A 22,632-nucleotide genomic window follows, 5' to 3' on the forward strand; every position below is an offset into this window, starting at 1 on the left:
CTACCAGGCTCCTCCGTCCGTGGGATTCTCCAGGCATGAGTACTGGAGTGGGGTGCCATTTCCTTCTCCAGGTGATCTTCCCAACCCAGGGATTGAACCTGGGTCTCCCGAATTGCAGACAGACGCTTTACCGTCTGAGCCACCAGGGAAGCATTAATAAAATCATGATATCTGATAGCTCAATTCCTCATTCTTTGTTCTTTAAGACTGCTTTGGTTATTTTAGTGCTTTGTGCTTCCATATATTAGAATCAGCTTATGAAGTTATACACATACACACATAACATACAGAGTTTGCATTTTTATTAGGACTGTGCATTGAATCTATAGATCTGTTTGTGGAGAATTGTTATTTTTGAAATATCGAGTCTTCTAATCCATGAGTGCATGCTCTGATGCTTCAGTCATGTCCAACTCTTTGTGACCCTATGGACTGTAGCCCTCCAGGCTCCTCTGTCCATGGGATTCTCCAGGCAAGACTATTTGAGTGGGTTGTCATCCCATGGACATAGTCTATTCCTTCAAATTGAGTCTTCTTTAATTTCTAGCAATAATATTTTATTGTTTTCTACATAGGTACCTTGTATATTTTTTGTAAAGTTTATTTTCAGGTATTTACAAGTTGGAAGAGGCAAGAAGGATTCTCTCCTAAAACCTGTAGAGGGGCACAACCATGTTGATGCCTTGATTTCAGACTTCTGGTCTTCAGAACTGTCAAAGAATTAATTTCTATTGTTTTAAGCCACTAAGTTTGTGCCAATTTGCTACAGCAGTCCTAGGAAACAACTTGTCTTGCCTAGCAATCTTCTTGTTTCTCCCTCCAAAACAAACAAAAGCTTATCTAAGGCAGCCACACTTATATGGTAACGAAGATGTACACGCTGACATGAACATATAGGAGTCACAAACTTTCTAGAGACAGCAGTATTCTGATGCACCAGCTGTCTTGTTGCTGCTTAATGTGAGTGAGGAGTATCATTTCCTATGTAGGCCATCAGATGTGATACTAGATCCTGGCTGTAACCACTTAGAACAGCATACACAACACACTGAAAGTGCACACACTGAAGATGTTGCCAAGGCAGAAACTGCTGTTTCATAAACAGCACTGGCAAGACCAGCAGTAATTTGCCTAACATTGAACTAACCATTTTCCGGTGGACTGCAATGATGTAGCCTGTAAAGGAACTGTCAGGAAGAGATGGCATATGACCATTCACCATTCCATTTGTGAAGTTTTTCTCAGTTCCACATGGCACAACAGTGTTTGGCATTCCATTGGGAATGAATATTGGTCGAGGCAGGTCACCGTTGGCGGTCAGGGTGAACATTCCGTTTGTAGATGGGGAGGAGGAGAAATCTACAAATTCAAAGGTAAGCACAGCATCATATGTTTGTGGTACCTTTATCTTTTGCTCTTTTCTCAAACATTGCTGGGACCCAGACCACTGACAGTCTATTTTAACTTAGGACTGGAAGTAATCATATGTCAAATAATTCTAGATTAACTGGAAGATTTTCATTTTACATTTTACTTTCATTACTAATACTTTCGATTAAATGACTAAACAAGAGTAACTGCTAGAAAGAGTAAGTGAAATTTTTACAACAATCTTTATCAGTCCTATGTTATGGCATGAAAATAGTTCTGCTTTTCTTTTTCTTATCCTCAAAAAATTCATTTCTCCATGTAGTCTCTAGCCAGATATTTTACAAACACTTTATTTTTAAAAACACCTGCAGAGAACTCCCATCTGCTCCCTGCCCCGACACAAGCACAGTCTCCCCCATTAGCACCCTCCCCCACCACAATGACACATTTGTTATAACTGAGGAAAGACAATGCTTTTTAAATTACAAATGCATTTTCTTAGTTTTACTAGCCACAGTTCAAATGCTAAACAGTTGGTGTGACTATTGGATACTCTGCTGCTGCTAAGTCGCTTTAGTCATGTCCGACTCTGTGCGACCCCATAGACGGCAGCCCACCAGGCTCCGCCGTCCCTGGGATTCTCCAGGCAAGAACACTGGAGTCGGGTGCCATTGCCTTCTCCACTGGATACTCTATTGGATGGCAAAGATTAAAGAAAGTTTTCATCATTGCAGAGGGTTCTATAGGACAGTGATATAAATGATATAAACAAACAAAAAAAGCAATAATAAATCATCCACCAACCCACCATCAGTACTATCTACTGAGCACCTATGAGAGGAGTCCCCTTCTCTCTAAAGCCTTTGACAGCTGGGAAATCTAATTATCAACAATAAAAAGAAGAGACGATGGCCAAGAAGACTAACTGGATGACTATATTAAATTATATGAATGACCATATAAATATCAGAGTATAAACAAACTTCTTTTTTAGACAAATTCACTATTCTGTTTTCTAAAGCACATTTCTCTCATACCGGCTGTTGCCATGTTAGTATTAGATAAGAGAGTTAAAAGATCTGAACTCCAGTGGTAGATTTAGCTAAGAACTACCTATCCAACTTAGGTTCTCTGAATTTTAGGTTCCTCATCAATAAAATGAAGAATTTAAGATGTTCACTACGGTTTCCTACAGGTGCCAAAATTCTTTGGCTGCAATTTTTTTTCTCTCTAATATTTTTAGCCTAAACAAAAACCAAAAAAGAATGACAACCCTTAGACTATTATTCAAAGCTAAAATCATGAGAAAGAGCTCTAGTTCTCTCTTACCTGTCTGTATTGGACTAGAAGCTGAAATTGGAGATCCAGGGATGGGAATTTCAAATGCACACAAAAATCCACTCACTGAGAGCCGTACTTTCTGGTTGTCCTGAGGGAAATTCTACAGAAAAAGAAGCAAGAGGAGAAGGGGGAGATGTTTCAGACAAAATGGAAAATCATCTCTGATATATTTGAAGCAAATGTCTTAGAGTCTTTTATCAGTAAAGCAAACAAGATGTCTGAATAAATTTTCTAAAATAACTAAAAGATGCAGGTTTGATAAACTGAATGAAAACTAACCTTACTGGAGAAACCGTTATCCTCTTTCATAGGAAGGTAGTATGATGTGTATAACTGACTTAAGTTTTTTCCTTCATTTCAAGAATCTAAACCCCAAATCCCAAGAGATCTCACCTCTGCATCACACATGAAAAAAATGTTAAGGAGGTGGGAACTTGTTTAAAAATCCTGAAGATGAATATAAATAATACCAATGGTAGGAACTCAATTTAGGGCAACTTATTTATTGAATTGCTTCTTTCTCCAGCTGGTATGGAGGAAGAAGTGATTTGCATCACTTTGTTTTTACCCTCTTAGTGTGTTTAAAGGCCAGGTATATATATTTATAAATAAGTATTAAGAACACACATTCATAAATACACAAAATACTTAAAGAATTCTAGGAACAGTAGTAACACATAAGAGATGTAAAACAAAGCAGTGGTGGTCCTTGGGGTAAATTCAGGCTGTACTGACATAGCTAGATCACTCCGTACAGGGGGCTCTGGGCTTACATGTTTCTCTTCTTTAAAAACATCACCATCATTTTACTCTTTTATTCTGGTGGACAACTCTTTTAGTTTCTTCTAGAATGAAAAGCTTTACAATTTTTTTCCAGTTTTTATTGTGTTTTATTATCTCCCTTGGTCATTTAACACAATAATTAATTGAGAAAACTGTGATTTTTGAAGGAATCAAGGGTTTCCCAGAGAGAATAGTTAATATCACCTTTATGTTGGAACCATGTACTTCGGCAAGAAGGATTTGTTCTGATTTAAGTCCACAGAGATCACTCAGCTGTTTTTTTAAACCTGTGTACTTTTCATCCATATTCAGTCTTAGTCCATATCGTACAGGGGTAGTACCATCCAGCTTAATAACTAGTAAAGAGAAAAGATTTTTATTAGTAAAATTCAGGTTTCACTGAAAGCTTTATACCTGTGTGTATGTGAGACTTGCAACTAGTAAACATTTGTCTAGAATTTTTATATGTACACACTACAACAGGTGGTGTTTAAAATAATATTAAGTGAAATCATTATTTTTGTATGTTCACTCGATAAAGAAGTGTGAGCGGCTTTGCAAGATTTTTCAAGAGAGCTTCTGGCACATTTAAAATTAAGAGAACTCAATGAGCACAAAAATGGACGCATGTTCAAGTCTTTCAAACCTCAAATCATGCCTGAAACCAGACTTGTTATCATTATAGAACATTGTAAATCAATTATACTTCAATAAAATTTTTAAAAAACTATAACATGCTGACTACCAATCTTTATGAGAACTCACTATAAACAAATGACTAAACTTACAAATTCAAGCTGACTGAATACAAGGTTAAAAGACTAAGGAATTAAATAATATTTCAGAACTTTGTGACCTACCTGTTATTTCTAAGTGCATGTAACTGTCCATTGGTAGTGGCAAAGACAAAAAATTGAAAGGGTCAAATCGGACACTTATATGTCCACATGTCTTGCATTTGACTTGGGACCTTAGTTGCCCATGGAACAAATCCACAACAATTGATCTATTTCTCCTTAGATGATTATCCCAGGCCTAGCAAGAAAAAAGATTAGAGAACTTTTTTATCCCCTCCAAATTCAAAAGATAAGCTTTTCTCCAAAAATTCAAGGCAATGGTTAAATATATTAGATTTAATGTCAAGATTATAATCCTTAATTTTTCCTTCAAAAATAAGCTTTCTGCCTACAGATTTACAAGTCAGGTATGTAATTTTAAATATATTGCCCACTGAGAAAGTAAAGAAAACCAGTGATTGAATAGAATGTAATTCTTTTTTTTTCTGGCCACACCATGCAGCGCTCAGATCTTAGTTCCCTAACCAGGGATCCAACCTGGGCCCCCTGCAATGAGAGCATGGACTCTGCCACTGGACTTCCAGGAAATTCCTTAGAATGTGTTTCTTTTTGCTCAATATAGAAAATACTAAATTCAGATGAAAAATCCTACTTTCTTTTTCTTTTTACCATGGTAACAATGGTGAGTTCTTTGTCCATTAAAGGCACATAAAATATGCCTATTAGTCACTATACACATTACTTTAGCAATTATGGGGACTCCTAAAGTTCTACTGAATAATTATTCCTACATCCTCTCCCCAAAATGTGTGATGTGAAAAGGAAATGTTTTTCTATGTTCATTAACGATACTTTGTTTTGGGATTATGGCACAAGAAATAAGCAGAGAATTATAAAATTCCTTCATTTTCACAGTAAAATTCTGATCACAGAACAGTTTAGTTAGTATTTAAGTTGCGCAAAACTTATTTGGGGCCAGAATATTTTATCTGTGCTTACATTAGAAACTCAAAAGTGACAAACCTCTGCAGCTACTTCCCAGTCTGGTCTGCCATCACTGTCCTTCAGTTCCACATATGGCTTCTCATGGACTCGGTTGAGATCTTCATGCAGACCATCCAAGAGAAAAGCCAGAAGTTCTTGGGAGTCTTGTTGCTGGAACCCATTAAACCTGGGAGCATATTTTGCTATGGTCCACTATAAATGTAAAAGGAATCAAATTCGTTATTTGCTATCCCATAAAATTGAGACTGACCATACCCATAATTCAATCAGAGAATAAGTAAACTATACAGTCCACGGGATTCTCCAGGCCAGAATACTGGAGTGGGCAGCCATTCCCTTCTCCAGGGGATCTTCCCAACCCAGGGATCGAATCCAGGTCTCCCACATTGCAGGCGGATTCTTTACCAGCTGAGCCACCAAGGAAGCCCAAGAATACTGGAGTGGGTAGCCTATCCCTTCTCTAGCAGATCTTTCCGACCCAGGAATCGAACTGGGGTCCCCTGCACTGCAGATGGATTCTTTACCAGCTGAGCTACCAGGGAAGCCCAAACAATATAGAACTTAGTCTATTTCAGCAAACATATTTTGGGTAATCAGGAAATCTTTCTAATCTTTATATCAAATGATGCTCTCCCCAGCCCACTAAAAAAAGTATTATGGCCAGTCCTGTGTCCTGGTTTAGTATCAATATAGGCAAACAGTTCTTTAGGTACATGCTGCTAAGTCACTTCAGTCGTGTCCAACTCTGTGTGACCCCCATAGATGGCAGCCCACCAGGCTCCCGTCCCTAGGATTCTCCAGGAAGGAACACTGGAGTGGGTTGCCACTGCTATTTAAGATACAATATGAAAATATTAAAATAGCATTTGGTCACATTGGAAGATTCCCTGTTTTCTTTTACAGTTAGCTTTTCTGGTGTTGTTGTATCCTAACTTTTATTATTAGAGGCAGAATAGCCCAGTGTTCAACTGTGAGGACTTACTAACTAGCTTGCAACCTTGGATAGGCTACTTAACTGCTATTAGCCTTAGTTTCCTGAGCCATAAAATGGGGATTGTAACACTGCTTTATATTATGGGGCCATTTAGAAGATTAAATGAGTTAATACACATAAAGTAATCAGATAGTGGCTGCTAAGTGATAAGTAACCAAATTTTTAGCTACTATGATTATTTAATTTTTAACCTAAAAAGCTTTTGCCTTGCCTTAAAAAAAATTATTTATTTATTTGGCTTCACCAGGTCTTAGCTATAGCACACAGATCAATCTTCATTGTGACATGTGGGATCTAGTTCCCTGACCAGGGATCAAACCCAGGCCCCCTGCATTGGAAGCAAGGAGTCTAATAAGCTACTCGACCACCAGGGAAGTTCTCAACTTACTTTTAAATAAAGATAAAAAATAATCCAAACTTTACTAAAATTCACTATAAACAATATTAATGTAAAATTTATATTCATTAATTACAGTCGTTCTGCTACTTTTTTTTTTTCTCTATGGATAGAACTAATTATCTTAGTGATGTTAAAAATGTACTGAGTATCATTAATTAGACTCAGGGCTACCTTGCAGTTAGAATACTCATAATAATGAAGGTCGAAAAAAGAAAAGTTTACTATATATACAAGTAAAATACTTGATAAATTAGTAAAATGAATGAAATTTCTAAATTTAGACTGTACTTCTGAACTTTTTATATCTACTATGCCTATAAGAGTATTTTGCTTATATTTGAACAAGTAAAAGTTTATGTCTTATGAAAGACCCAAAAACATTAAGCTAAAATTAAAAGATAAGTACAAAAAGCAAAGAAAATTACTTAAACAGCTGCTTAAGACTTAATACCTTTATATTATTTTAACATGCTTACCCGAAGCTTTAATGGGGCGACATTCTTCTGAGTTCCACTCCAAAGCTCCTGTACTAAATCCCCATAGCATTTAGCCATATGCCCCTTCATACCAATGGGATTTGTCCTACAAGTTTGGGAGGAAAATGTATTGCTTAATGATTCTTATAAATCACAATCATGTGAACACAGAAATGCCTAGTATCTGTTTTCTCACATCAAAACACATTTTCAAAACAAGAGAAGCAACATGTGGTCCTTGTCCTTCAGTTGCTTCAGTCGTGTCCGACTCTTTGCAACCCCATGGATTGTAGCCCACCAGGCTCCTCTGCCATGAAATTCTCAGGCAAGAATACAGGAGTGGGTTGCCATTTCCTTTTCCAGGGGATCTTCCTGACCCAGGGATTGAACCCATGTCTCCTGCATTAGCAGGTGGGTTCTTTACCAACCCATGTCTCATGTACTGGCAGGCGGATTCTTTACCACTGAGCCACTAGGGAAGCTTACTTCATGCTTAACAGGGCAAATAAGATGAAGAATTTTCTCCCTCAGAGTGAATAAAGAACAGATTTAGGTAATATTGGGTTCATATCAAAATTACAAAAGTTAAGAGCCAATGACTCAAGGAAGATTACCTGTTGAGTTCATAAAGATGTCTCCCTGAGATAAAATACTGTGTCAGTGGCTGCGTGTTACTAACACACTGGATACTTGAATTCATGAAGCATGTATTTCCCAGGTTACTCAGACCTGTGGCCCCCTTTTCTGTCGGAACTGGAACAAACAATATGAGAACAGAAGCCTAGCTGCAGCAAGATGTCATAGACCAAACAGTTATTTGTATTCAATGCAATGATTTTTATAATTTTTCTAATCAGTTAGATGGAGATAATAATTTTCTGTTGGGTCTTGCAATGTTAAAGTAGAAGTTTTTCACGGAGCCTCACTGGCAATCATGATAATCTACTGGATCTATGCTCATTTGTACTCTGGAAGTAGCAATGATTCTCTTCAATTGCTCTGATGGTTTTTTAGAGTTCAAACAATTCTCTCCTAGAATTGTATCTTTTAAAATGACTAAATAATTTAATTGCAAGGTTAGAAAGAAATGTGATGCTTCAGGAAAAAGAAAAATAAGACGAGGCTTAATCACTATTGAGCTAGAAAGCTACAATTTGTTAACACTTCAACAGCTGAAAGAAGAAAACATAAAATAATACTTTTAAGATCATCTGTTTAAAAATAAATACAGTGGAAACTTACCCTTGTGTCTATCTATTTTACTACTGTTTGCTATAAAGGACATTTCTTCAGGCCAACTCATATCTTTGTTGCGAACTAGAAAGACAATAATGTGTTAATCTCTTATCCAATCAAATCACACCCACTCAAGTGTACTGTTTAAAAACAAAAACTTATTTCTAAACCAGAAACTGAAAAAAAATTTTTTTTTGTAATTGGCTCTGAAACCATTCCAATTCTTTAGATAGGGGGCTTTATAGTCAGTGATTAGAATTAATTAGTAAACTAATCCCTCAATTGCATACCTGAAGTAAAATTATACTCAACCTTCAATAGAAGGAATTAAAATTCTTAAGCCTAAAACACTGGAACTATCACAATTCTTTCTTCTTTCTTTTTTACAATTCTTTCTTAAATTGTGAAACTGCCGGAGTATTCATTTTAATACAAAGGCAGCTAGGAATGTTTCATGAATCTTGAGAAAAGACACACTAAGTTTTCAATGACTTATACATGCCAGTATGTAAATGTATGTTACTCGAGCTAAGCTTTCTTGATCAGTGTTGAGGACTAATGAAAAGCCTGCATCACTAACAATGCAAGAATGTTAATCTCCTCATTCAAACTCAAGGAGGGAGCTTGAAAATTTTAATAAACTGTAAACTTATAACTGAATTCACTTGTTTTTACAACTGTTTCCACCCTTGCTAGATAATGAATGTAGACATGTTTTTCCTCTTAAAGCAATCTAAATAGTATTCCATTACAAAAGGATTACATAAAGGTTTAATGGGTTTTCTTTACTATGAAGAAAACTGATCAAATACCAGTTGGAAAAACCTATAAAGGAGGCTTGTCATGCTCAGTTGCTCAGTCGTCTTCGACTCTTTGCAACATCATGGAATTTTCCAGGCAAGAACAAAGTAGGAGTAGGTTGCCATTTCCTGCTCCAGGGGATCTTCTCGACCCAGGGATCAAACCTGCATCTCCTGCACTGGCAGGAGGATTCTTTACCACTGCACCATCTGGGAAGCCCCATGAAGTAGATTATCGGTGAGTAATTAAACCTTTCATTCTTCCCCTAAAAATCTAATACAGATGTATGCTTCCATCTTGTACCTTCAATTACCAGGTGCTGCTCATCCTGGATTTTCAAATATTCCAATCTGTGATCCTCATCATCCAGAAGAGTGAGGTAATTCTGTGTATGGAGGAGGAAATGTTTTGTTAATTTAATTACTAACTTTGAAACAAATGCTGAAATAAAAATGACAATTTAAAAAATTCCTTGAAGGTACATGTACATAACTCATGTACAGACATTTAGCATATTACAGTTATTCAAAAGTACTTATAATTTTGGTGGCAAAATAAGGGAAAGAATCTATACTCTGTAAACACATATTTTATATTTCTAAAAAAAATTATATCTGATTTTGGGGAGACCAGGAAAGACTGATCACACATACCAAAATCCACTGAGGTTTAGATTTTCTAAACAGCTTACAGAAAAGAAGTTTTGATTAACATATAGTAAGTATATACTAAACTGAGTAAATGTGCTTGTATTCAAGATGGACCTTGATCACTAACTAGGAAATGAAAATGTAAAACCAAATGCCATGCAACAGAATTATACATTTTGTTGACACTCACCCTGTCTAAAGTGCTCGGAAAATTAACTCATCTAATTCTTACAACTATCCTAAGGGAAATATTATTATTTTCCCCATTTACTCATGGAAAAACTGTGACAGAGAGTTAAGGGACTTGTCCTTGGTTAGTTAACTAACAGGAGAGAGTCAGGACTTAATCCTTGGCAGTGAGGCTCCAGGAGCTGTGCTCTCAACTTTCTTTACTATACTGCTTCTCAGTTCTCAATGGTGACCAAAGAAGGATGTAAGAAAGAAGGAACTAGGGGATAAAGAGCTGGTTAAAACTACTTACCATCCAATTTCAGAGTAAAATAAAAACATATTGCATGTGTTAGGAAGAATACATAAATAATTAAAAGCACTGCCTCTAAGGAGAATGGAAGACAGAGGTCAGAGGATGGGAAGAATTTTCACCACATACTTTCGTATTGTTTGAATTTCAATATGTGTGTACCTTACTTTAAGACAAATCTGAAATAAACTATTTCTTAAAAAGATGTATTTATTGTTACTTTATAATAATAAGTTTATAAGATTGTACTGTCCATGAACAATTAATGTAGACAAACCCTCCATACTTATGAAACATGGATCTAACAAGGAGGACTTTCCTTGACTGACATGCCTCTTACCTCACTGTTGTATAGCCACAGGCGCATATCTTCCTCTTTGATGCGCAGCCTCTGAGATAGATATTCATGAATTTCCTTGATGGTCTGCATTCGACTAAAACAGCCTGTATAGGCTAAGACCCGCTTTAATGGTGCATTCGGAGAAGGGACATTTCCTATGGTCATAGTAATCACAGTAAGGAAAAAGGCAGATGTTAAAAAAAGAGAAAGCACCCCTTTTAGTAATGGGGACCATACTATTTTAGGAAATAATAATGAGAAATAAGAATTACAGATTTAATAATTTTATAAATTAAGAAATTTTAAGAAGCTGTAAAATGAAGATAGGAGACCTAAGCGTCTTAGGGTAAGCCTTAACTTTGAAAGGAAGAACAACAAAATCAGATACGCAAATAACTGGCAGTATCTGGAATCCAAGAAGAGTGGCAAATATCAATGGGCACTGATTTTTTGGCCCTCAGCTGGGTCATACTCAATAGCAAAATCAAAACTCAGTGTTAAAGAATGGGGAAGAGTCTTACACTGGGAAATGGGACTGGATTTGAACACCACAGAAGGATAATTGGATTCACCTGATCTACTTTCTTAAAATAAACTGTATTTGCATTGCTAATCCCTCACTCTCATTAAGTGGCCCAATTACCTGGTCCACTGTGGCACAATTACTCAAGAAACTTTTACTTAGAATTCTAAGTAGGCACAGATATTTCATGGCCAACAGAGCTTTAAAATAAGCCAAAAATGTCCCATGACAAAAAAGAAACTGCCCTATTGAAAGGTACCAGGGAGAACCATAAGGCCCGTCTACCCAATAAGGACAGTAGACATGACCTTGAATTCTTGAAGGGCTCAAAGTGCAAACAGAAAGAGGCAATAAAGGGAAAGAGTAAAGACTAAAGGAAGAATGTATCAAGTCTAGCCATATATTTCAAAAGAAAAGGGGGATAAAATGACAAGAGATTATGGAAATCAAAAACAGGTTGCTAAAACCGTCTGCTAAACCCTGGGTAACTATTCAGCCAAAAATCTAGACAAAAGCTGAAGCTTAAAATGGTCATCTCTGCCTATGGGAGGTTATATTTAGTTCACTGAGCAACCCAAAACAAAAATACACTCAATGTATCAATATAATCTATCAAGGGTACAATTATACACTCCAGGTAATTTTCTACCCATTCAATGGTGACTTAGCTTTTTTCCCTCCCATTAAATGTGCTTTGAGTATTTACTTACTAAACAGAGGAGAAAAGCACTGGCATCATCTACTTTTTCAGAGCTTCCAAGAATTAACTCACCTAAAATAGGCTGAAAAATCATTTAACAATGACTTCTGTAGCTTTGTCTATTAAAAAGGCTACCATTAAGTCATTGATAACTGTAGTAAGGTTTGGAAATCTGTTACTTCAAAAGGAATAAATTGTGTGCTTAATCACTCAGTCGTGTCCGACTCTGTGACCCCGTGGACTATGGCCCTGCCAGGCTCCTTTGTCCATTGGGATTCTCCAGACAAGAATACTGGAGTGGGTTGCCATGCCCTCCTCCAGGGGATCTTCCCAACCCAGGAACTGAGCTCAGGTTTCTTGCATTTCAGGCAGATTCTTTACTGTCTGAGAAACCAGGGAAGCCGAAAAGGAATAAAAGAGCCCAGTAAATAGCTGTGATAAATTAGAAAGAAAGATGAAAACTATGTATGGAGAACAAAACCCAACAACGATTAACTTTTAAATTCTAGCAAAGCAAATCATTTACTATCAGCAAGCAAAGGATAATCCTAGAAGAAAACAAAAGGGCAAATTTCTCTAAATACACATCAGAGGATTAGTTATAAGATTACAGCAAGAAAGCATGTTTTTATAAACTTCAAAATGATTAATGATTGATTTCATAACTAATTAGTAAGAAATAAAATTTCAAATTAAGAACAAATTTGGAGCATAATGACTATACAGTTGTAGGATTCAGAAGCATTTGCTAGTGTCCAAGTCAATTTCTATTGTCCTAAGCCATATAAGAAATTTATTTGAATTCTAGACAGTTTTTGTAGCATAGCTCATTAAGCAGGCAGCCACTTATTATACATAATTTCATACTTTTGAATAGCACCAACAAATCTAGTGGAATTTACAGAAGCAGCAAAAATCTAGGATCAGCACAAGAGTTATAAAGAATACTTACTAAAAGCGCAACAACACATCTTGCCTCTCATGTTATCTTTCAAAGAGAATTGAAAAAGATATGTACTATGGGTGCCATGAAAGAAAGGCAAATACTATTGATATTACTCAATGGAAAATTAAATCAAGAGTGTTTCAGAGAGATTCTTATTTCACTGTTTTTTGATTATAATGTGTTACCTAAAGACAAAGTTTGAGGGCACTGCTTTAGTATAATTCTTACCAAACAGTACATGTAAGAATTTCCATATATTATCTGAATATAATCTTTAATGATGAAATAAAACTAATCCTACTAAATTTCAAAGAAGAGATGATACTTACAGGGTTGGTTTGGGTTCATAGGTGGTTTTTGCATAAGTTATAGCGATTATAATAACATTATGGCATTGTTAACATAATCGGAGATTTTGTGTAAATGGATGAACTCATTATTTTTGCTGAAGAACTATTTCAAATATTTGTAATGCAAAAGCATAGAGCAAGCCTGGCCCATTGGTAAAATTTAACCTCAGAGAGAAATCAAAAGGGAACTTTTTGCATCTATCACATTAAAATGAAAACTTATTTATATATCATTTTGATAGGCTTGATGTTTTTGAAGAAAATGTTCACTTTCATTTTTAAAAACAGATCTTTTCCTTTGTATTATCTGTTATAAAGGCTCCTTGGGCCTAGCATGAGAAATGTATCATGTTTTATTACAAAAACCTCCCAAAACAAAAAACTCAAAACACACACACGATTAGAGGATACTGCTGAAGAAATTACTTCTTAGAAATCTGAGTGGAGTTGAAAAGAACAGTCACTGGCTGGCAGACTCTAACTGAGGTCAAGCACATAATTTACAATGGCTTGTTCTCAAAGAAACAAAGTATATAAAATTCATTTCTGCTTATTATCTTTGTATGTTTGCAAGCCAGAAAAGGAAACAACCCTTTTCAGTTTGCTGCTGGGACTTTGCCTCTACCCCAGCTAGTCTTGCGCATGACCGTAGATCTAAGGCCCATAAGAGATTTTCTGATTCTGTATGAAAACAGATGAAAATGTGTATTAGTAATAGTGGCACCAGGCTTGGAGCAAATTGGTTTTCATTTTTATTTTTTTCAAGGAAATGCACGGTATTCTTGCTGCATTCTTAAGTTACCTCTTGGTAAATGCTGAGGAAACACTCTCAGGCTCATCATACCCATATTCACCCAGATGTTAGACTGTTGTGTCCGAGTGGCAGGCTGCTGTCTCAGGAAGAGAAGATAGCGAGGAAACAATTCCAGTTCTGGGATTTCTGTCTTGCTATTTTTGATCACCTGTTGTTTTAAAATGTATGAAGTGATCACTATAAAAGAAATAAAACCTGCCATTTTTTACCTAATTTCTGAGATTTACTTCCAAAATGAAATGTTCAAAAGCTTCACTGCCTATAGGTCAGAAAGTCACCAGTTTACATGACATGGGTTTATAGGCCCTCAGGCTCCCGCATCTAAGTCCATTTTCCAGGATTAGGATTCCTGGTAGGTATTTTCTCCCCCTTCATTTAAAAGCAAGTAGTATCAATATTAAGGGGAAAATCTTAAATATTATCTACAATTCTAGTACTTTCACACAATAAGTCTTTTCACTTTTACATATCTCATATAGAAAAATGATGTTCTTTTAGAGGACAAATTCTTAGGAATGGAGTCACAAGTAAAAAGTACAGGATTATTCATCAATCTTGCCTGGGGAGTCCCAAGGAGAGAGAAGCCTGGAGGGATAGTCCATAGGGTCACGAAAGTCGGACAAGATTAAAATCACTGAGCACACATGCATTCATGTCATTAACTGCATAACTTATATGGCCACCCAAAATGCAGCAATTTACAATATTCCCAGAATTATATGAATGTATTACTGTCACAAAACCTTATCACTGGACATGACTTTAATTTCTTTAATACATATAAAGAATATTTTAAATGTACTTTAAATTTTATTTCTTGTATTAGTAGTGAGAACAAAAATGTTTCCATGTTAAAATTTACTATCTATGTTTTCTTTAACTGGACTGTTCATATATTTTTTTGTCTATGATTAAAACAACTAAATTGGATGTACTAAACTGAAAGTCACATGGTTAAAACAGCCCTCACAGGCTCCACAACACAGGCTTAGTAGTGTGGCACATGGATTATAGTTCATCAGGACAGGGACTGAACCCATGTCCTCTGCATTGGCAGGTGGATTCTCAACCACTGGGCCACCAGGGAAGTCCTCAACTCTCTAAAACATAAAATCTTACAGAATTTTTAACAACCTCAAGTAATTGGGCTTTCATTTTCTTTTGCTTTAAAAATCAATGTATTCTGCAATGGAGCATTTTTTTCATATCAAGAGGGGGCAGTAAAGAGCCAGATAAAAACAATGATACAAACCAAACCTTTAGGACTATTTCTTTAAAGTATTCTGCATGTTCTGATATGCTACAGTATACTACAAAAGCTCCACTTGTAAGCTTTATCAACTACTATTTAAATAATAAGCAGTAAAAGGAGCTCTCCCCAACAGTAAGACCAATGGAGAAAAACAAAAGTCTCTCCATTTCTTCTAGAGTCACTGAGAGCTACAAAGCCAACAGTCAAATTTTCTTAGGACTTCAGTTTAACTGTGATTTGGGGAAAGATCAATAATTCTGTACCTGTAGTTATCAGGCTACAGAGAAAACATACTTTTGGCAGAATCTGAACTGATAATGAAGTAACTTTTATAATGTGTAGAATACTTTTCAAGATAAGTGAATATGTGAGCAAATTACAGATCAACGAATTCTTATACATTCATGCATAATCAAACATATATACATATTTATTTACATTTTAATTATTCTTGTCTATGAACTAATTGAACTACAACTGGATGACAATAAATGCAATTCCATTTACAGAAATTTATCTTAAAGAAATCATCACACGTTGGAGAAGAGAATATTCACCAGAAAATCATTTTAAACAACGAAAATCTAGATGCAAACTAATTGTCTATCCATGGTGATTGGTTAATAAATTATGTTATTAACCTAGAAAGATATCAATAACATCTATCTTAGATTGAAAAGATTACATGACAGCAAGCATAATTTGATTCAATTTCATAAAATTATTTATGCTAATTTGTATATGAATAGGCACAGAGGAATGTTTGGGAAGACGTACACTGAAATGTTAATAGTAATTACTTCTTAAGGAGTAGGATATGGTTTTTATTTTCTTTGTTCTTTTTTACTTTGCTCAATTTGTCAATGAGCTTGTTCACAAGAATTAAAGTTATTTTTTAAAAAAATGGTGTGATTTATGTAAACATGGCAATGAAAGTATTGATTTTTAACCTTGCTGTGGCAAATATATTTAGTATTCTTTAACGTGGAACACCATACTTTAAGTGTTTTTATAGCAATTTTTCCTGAAATCAGGCAAATTATTATATTTAGAGGTGAAAAAATATTGTCAAACCAGCAAATGAAGCTTTAATGCAGTAAAATGGTAGCTTAACTAATATTTATCTGCTATCAATGTTAAAAAGCATGACCTTTTGTGAGGCTTTGAAAAAACTCATTTAATAATTATAATGATGATGACAGCAGCAACAGGCAAAATTTGCTACTGACCATCACTGTAACTCAGGTGCTGTGCTAATCATACGCATTACTTACTTATCAAAACAAGTCTAACAAGGTAGATACTATTGCTAACTCCATTTTACAGAAGAGGAAACTAAGATTTAGAGATTAAAACACTGATGCTTTTGAACTGTGGTGTTGGAGAAGACTCTTGAGAGTCCCTTGGACTGCAAGGATATCAAGCCAATAAATCCTAAAGGAAACCAGTCCTGAAGCTTCCTGATGCGAAGAACGGACTCACTGGAAAAGACCCTGATGCTGGGAAAGACTGGAAGGCAGGAGAAGGGACGACAGAGGATGAGATGGTTGGATGACATCACCAACTCAATGGACATGAGTTTGAGTAAGCTCCAGAAGTTGGTGAAAGACAGGGAAGCCTGGTGTACTGCAGTCCATGGGGTAGCAAAGAGTTGGACACGACTGAGCAACTGAACTGAACTGAACTCAGTGTGAATTCAGGCAGACTCTAAAATATCAAACTGCATCTATCTATCCATCTATCCATCAAACATCTATCCAATTATCACAATGATTCCCTTACAGGTACAGAATATTAGATAGAACAGGGAAGTCCTAGAAATTAAGTGATTAATTCAAGGACTACCCCAAACCCCAATAAATAAAGAATATGTATGCATATACATCTATGTATATTCATATTTACATGTAACTACCTAGGAGTTCTGTTGATAAATATAGTAAAAACCTTTTGGAGCCAACAAATACAAACCGTAAATTCCTGATTAAGATTTAAACATAATTTTTGTAAACATAATTATTAATAACAAAATCATTATAAAAGTATAGACTACGGATATACAGCAGAGTTTTACTCTTTGGAAGTGATCTAACTTACTATATCTTATCTATGTAAAACCTTCCTGGTATAAAAAAGTTCTAGTTTGGACATTATATAAGGGAGAGTGTTTTTTGATATGGCAAAAGAATCTGCTTATAAAGTATTTTACTGCATCAATAATGTAAAGAGTATTTAAGGCAATGAATACTGCTGTTTACTGTATAAGCAAAATGATCCTGTAGAGTTAACTAATATTTTCATATTATACACTCCAAGCCCTTTAAATTACTTCAGAGCATTTCACTTATGCTCTAAATGACTCATTCTATTAATGGTCACGATCAGAATTCACCGGCTTTGAATTCTTATTATCATCTACTGTGATCTTGTTATGTTCCTCCTTCAAAAAGACAAACCACAAAATCCAGAACAGCTAAGTGGATGCCTGTGTGGCTAATGGGAATAACAATTTTAGAAATAACATCTGCACCACTGTTTCTATATTCACTGAACTTCTTGGCACTGGCTCTCAGACTTCTGCTCCAGTCTAAGTTCTGCATTATCTAATGTTTGTGTTTATGTGGATGACTTATGTAATTGCCTAGCCTCATAATTCCTTGACTCTATTTAGTCCAGTGATTATTTCCTTCGCTTTATGTAAGTTGCCCATTCCCAAAGGAATATCATTTTGTGGTTAGAACCTAATACAGTGCTCAATAAATGTATGAGTAAATGAGTGAATGAACATAAAAGAACCTAAAATTTATTCAACTAATTTGAACAGGTATTGAAAGCTCTATCATGGTTAAGAGCTAATTTGTGGGTAGTGAGGTTCACATAGTGAATTAATAGAAGGCCCTATTATAAATGCTGCTTATATAAGGCAATACTGGCTGTACTTACAGGTCTAGGTAGGGCCAGGTTTGCTCCATACCAATGATAAAGTGCTCTCCATACAGGTTCTGGAACCATCTCATAATCTCTTCCATGGATCAGCTGTGGGGTTCGTTTTAATCGTCCTCCTTCTAGTGTTAATGATGTAGCCTTAGAAAGAATGGAATGTAAATGTTGACTTTTTTTTTGGCCCCACCTCTTGTCTTATGGGATCTTAAGTTTCCTGACCAGGGATGGAACCCAGGCCCACAGCAGTGAAAGCTCGGAGTCCTAACCACTGGACTGTCAGGGAATTCCCCCAAATGTTGGATTTAAAATTAGTCTCTTGTATTTTAACAAAACCTAGTTGCCACTCCAGTGTTCTTGCCTGGAGAATCCCAGGGACAGGGGAGTCTGGTGGGCTGCCGTCTCTGGGGTTGCACAGAGTCGGACACGAATGAAGGGACTTAGCAGCAACAGCAGACACAGGAAAATAAACACATGTCACTACTCAGTTTCACATTACTAGAAAAAAAAAAGAATTTTCTAACAGGTTTTTATTTTGAACTTTCAAAATAAACTATTTAAGAAAGGAAACTCATGGTAAATCACTTGAAAGAAAATCACTGGAACATTTGAAAATATTAAGGATGGCTTTCATAGACTTCTTTCCAACAGTAAAAAGTACTATTATTTTTTAAAAAAGCTTTTTTCACATACATGTGAAACTACATTTTCATAGCAGCTGTTCTAAGTAAGAAAAATAACATTTCCAAGGATCACTAAACTGAGTCTATGCAAGTAGTAAGTCATAAAATACTCTCACAGAAACATTTCTATCTACAACAGGTTAATAAAATGAATCACAAACATTTTCTATGTGCTGAACTCTTTAGAATGAAATTTATTAGCAACTTGAAAGAGATGTCAAATTACTTACCTTTACTGGTTCTTGAGTTACTAGTGGCTGGTTATCAATAGCCCCTGGCTTCTGAGGATTGAGGTGCAACAAAATAGTCCCATTGGCTCCTAGTAAACACTGGTTGTTATTGTCAGAAGTGTTATGTTGTCGAGCAAAGCACAGGTCTGTTCCTGGTGTGGCAGAATACATAAAACCTGTAAAGGACAAAGAAGATGGAATCTCTGTTTTATTATACATAAAATAGGCTTGAAGATATGAACTCAATGTCCATGTATTAGGTTAATGCTATTATTCTGTGGACATGTCAGTACAGTGTTAGATTCTGTAATTGTGTAGAAGACACAGAGGTATTCCTTTCTGGAAAATACCTAGAATAACACTAGGTAGAATAAAAGTTTTAAAAGCTATTATCAAATGAACATTTGGCCAGATTCCTAGAATATCTAATAATTCACAAGAATTCTATGTCCTCTGACAGGAAAGGAAGAAATATAGCCAAGTAGCTGGACTCTCCCATACCTTTCCTTAATTCTCTTCTGCCCACAAAGGTTCTTAGTAGATAAGGGTGATAACAAGTCTCTAAACCAAAGAGCAGGCGCAAAAACAAGAATGCCAACAGGAGAATGGAGAATGCTAGGACAGAAGAAACTGTTCCCTAATAAATCTATTTGAAAGGAAGGCATGGATGTTACAACAGAAAAATATATACAGGAAAATGATTGATAAGTCTGACTGAAGAGCTGTGAACCTGAATGGCATCTTAAGGTATTTCAACTCTCAACCACATGTAATCTCTGGTAAACATTCTAGTCATCAACCACTTTTAACCTTCTACTTGTGGTGCTGCTCCGCATGTGGACAGCACAGAGGTGAGCTGTGTGCAGAGTGAGCATATATCAAAAAGGACCTGAGGGAGGGTCAAGAAACAGTGAAACGCTGATCAAAGACAGCACTTTTAGGACTGCTGAGTGATCTCTGTAATAACATCAGATGGGGAAAGAGAGCACCGAAGAACTGATGCTTTTCAACTGTGGTGTGGAGAAAGCTCTTGAGAGTCCCTTGGATGGCAAGGAGATCAAACCAGTCAATCCTAAAGGAAATCAGTCCTGAATACTCACTGGAAGGACTCATGCTGAAGCTGAAGCTTTAATACTTTGGCCATCTTATGCAAAGAACTGTCTCATTGGAAACGACCCTGATGCTGGGAAAGACTGGAGGCAGGAGGAGAGGGGGACAACAGAGGATGTGATGATTGGATGGCATCACTGACTCCAGGGACATGAGCTTGAGCAAGCTCTGGGGGTTGGTGATGGACAGGGAAGTCTGGCATGCTGCATTCCATGGGGTTGCAAAGAGTCAGACACGACTGAGCGACTAAACCGAACTGAGATTCTACAAGGAGTTCTGTAAAGAAAATGCTGCTGCTGCTACTGCTGCTAAGTCGCTTCAGTAATGTCTGACTCTGTGCGACCCCATAGACGGCAGCCCACCAGGCTCCCCTGTCCCTGGGATTCTCCAGGCAAGAACACTGGATTGGGTTGCCATTTCCTTCTCCAATGCATGGAAGTGAAAAGTGAAAGTGAAGTCGCTCAGTTGTGTCTGACTCTCTGCGACCCCATGGACTACAGCCCACCAGGCTCCTGTGTCCATGGGATTTTCCAGGCAAGAGTACTGGAGTGGGGTGCCATTGCCTTCTCCAGTAGAGAAAATGCTAGCTCTGTTCAATTTGCCTTCTTGCTCCACAGAAAAGGGAGAAGAAAAATCTCAAAGGTGAAACAACAGAATAAGACTGAGAGTCCTGGAGAATAACAGGAATCAACTAAATTCATTTGGGCCAAAATATAGCAAAGTGCCTTCCAGATAAGTGTAAAACTACTAAGTTTTAGGTAGGTATCAACAACCAAAGGGGATTATGGGCAACATTATCAATTCTTTCTAAATATGTTGACAGAATAGCTCCCAAATTCCAGCCTGGAATGTCTGAATCTAATATGAGGATGCATTTGATCCAATGAAGGTGAGCTATGGTTAGAGTTCTGGAGATAAAAATTTAGATTTTCTTCAAAAATGGCTTCTCTAATCTAAATTTATTGACAAAATGATTTAATAACAATATGGAAAGATTGACCTTATCAATGAAAACTGTGAAAATATTTTCAAATTGAGAGATTAATGATGTAGAATATACAAGAGTTCCTCTTTGTAAAGCTACTAATACATTCAAGAATCTGTTAATTGACTATTTCATTCAAAACCTGTTTCTGTGAATGGAAGCCTGATGCCCATATCCCACCAAGCATACTCTCTGACAAAGTGTACCACTTTAAGAAATGACCCTGCCTAAACCTCACGGAAAATAAGTTGTACTGACCACTGCCAGCAGTTTCTGAGGCTTCAGATGCACTAGAAACGTTGTCTGAAAATTTTTCTTCGGTGGTGTTCACATAACTTGGGCTGCCTCCTCCAATTCTATCTTCACTCTGCTCTATAGGATGTACTGTTGTTCCAAATAAGTATTTTCCTCCATTCAGCACAGATGATGGCTCAATCACCACAGGGCTGGCATCCTAAAAACCATGAAGTCAGAAATTAAGAGGTAAAATTCAATACTCTGACAATTATGCAGCCTTCAAAAATGAATCCCCCAACTGTCTACTGTTTCTAATTCTCCTGTGGCTGGCTATGGCACTTAAAACATTTGGATGTATAACTGAGTTTTAATTTCTTCAAAGAAGAATAGTGTATATAAGTAAAACTGGTAAGGTAGAAGGGGAACAGACTGCAAGCGACCCTGTGCCACATAAAGTAATTTAGACTTTATTCTGTTGAAAGTTGAAAATCATGGAAGGTTTTTATCGATATTAAAAAGCTAAATAGTATTTATTCTTTTATTATTAAAGATTACATTGTTATTATAGGAAATATAGAAAAACATGAAGAAACTAAACATTACAAGTACTCAGATTCCATCACTTAGCATTAACTATAGTTGACATTTTGATGTGTTTCCTTTATTTTTTGTGACTGAACATATACACATATCTATAAAAAATAAATGTGGGGGATACGGTTAGAATTAGGGGCAGGGTACTGACTTACCAGCTATGCAGCCTTTCATAAAGTAAACTTACAAGCCTCAGTTTCTTTATAGGTAAAAACTAGGATATTCGTATCTCAGAGTTATATGAAGATTTCATGAGTGACACATGTAAATTGCCTGGCATTTAGTAAATATAAACTATCCTTCTGGTTGTTGTCAGAAAACACATTTTAAATACAGCATATTGCTTCTTTTTCTTTCACTTAACATTATATTGACAGGATTTTTCTGTGAGAGGCTTCTAAATAGGGGATAGCATAATTCAGTTTTTGTTTTAAAAATAACTCTATACTGCGCAAAAAGCAGGCAGAAAGTGAAAATTGAGACACAAGTTAGAAGACTTCTATAATAATTTAGACAAGAGATGCTGAGATACTCAACCATAAAGCTAGAACCAGAAATAAGGAGATGGAGAGAGAGCATGGATTCAGGAGGGG

At 36.2% G+C, this 22,632-nt stretch overlaps 1 protein-coding gene across 1 annotated transcript in view; it reads right to left on the reverse strand.

Moving 5' to 3' along the window:
- USP32 (ubiquitin specific peptidase 32) overlaps positions 1–22,632 on the reverse strand; it is a 206,848-nt gene that overhangs the window by 20,738 nt on the left and 163,478 nt on the right. Inside the window, exons 13-26 of the mRNA XM_006065464.4 lie at positions 21,467–21,662; positions 19,114–19,289; positions 18,204–18,344; positions 14,039–14,156; positions 10,676–10,830; positions 9,508–9,589; positions 8,410–8,484; positions 7,782–7,920; positions 7,168–7,273; positions 5,316–5,489; positions 4,356–4,530; positions 3,700–3,851; positions 2,701–2,812; positions 1,148–1,359 (exon numbers count right to left, since the gene is read on the reverse strand). Of these exons, the coding sequence (XP_006065526.2) occupies positions 1,148–1,359; positions 2,701–2,812; positions 3,700–3,851; positions 4,356–4,530; positions 5,316–5,489; positions 7,168–7,273; positions 7,782–7,920; positions 8,410–8,484; positions 9,508–9,589; positions 10,676–10,830; positions 14,039–14,156; positions 18,204–18,344; positions 19,114–19,289; positions 21,467–21,662 (2,013 nt within the window). The remainder of the gene's footprint in view (positions 1–1,147; positions 1,360–2,700; positions 2,813–3,699; positions 3,852–4,355; positions 4,531–5,315; positions 5,490–7,167; positions 7,274–7,781; positions 7,921–8,409; positions 8,485–9,507; positions 9,590–10,675; positions 10,831–14,038; positions 14,157–18,203; positions 18,345–19,113; positions 19,290–21,466; positions 21,663–22,632) is intronic.

Source organism: Bubalus bubalis, chromosome 3, assembly GCF_019923935.1.
Source record: "Bubalus bubalis isolate 160015118507 breed Murrah chromosome 3, NDDB_SH_1, whole genome shotgun sequence".
Lineage (NCBI taxonomy): Eukaryota > Metazoa > Chordata > Mammalia > Artiodactyla > Bovidae > Bubalus > Bubalus bubalis.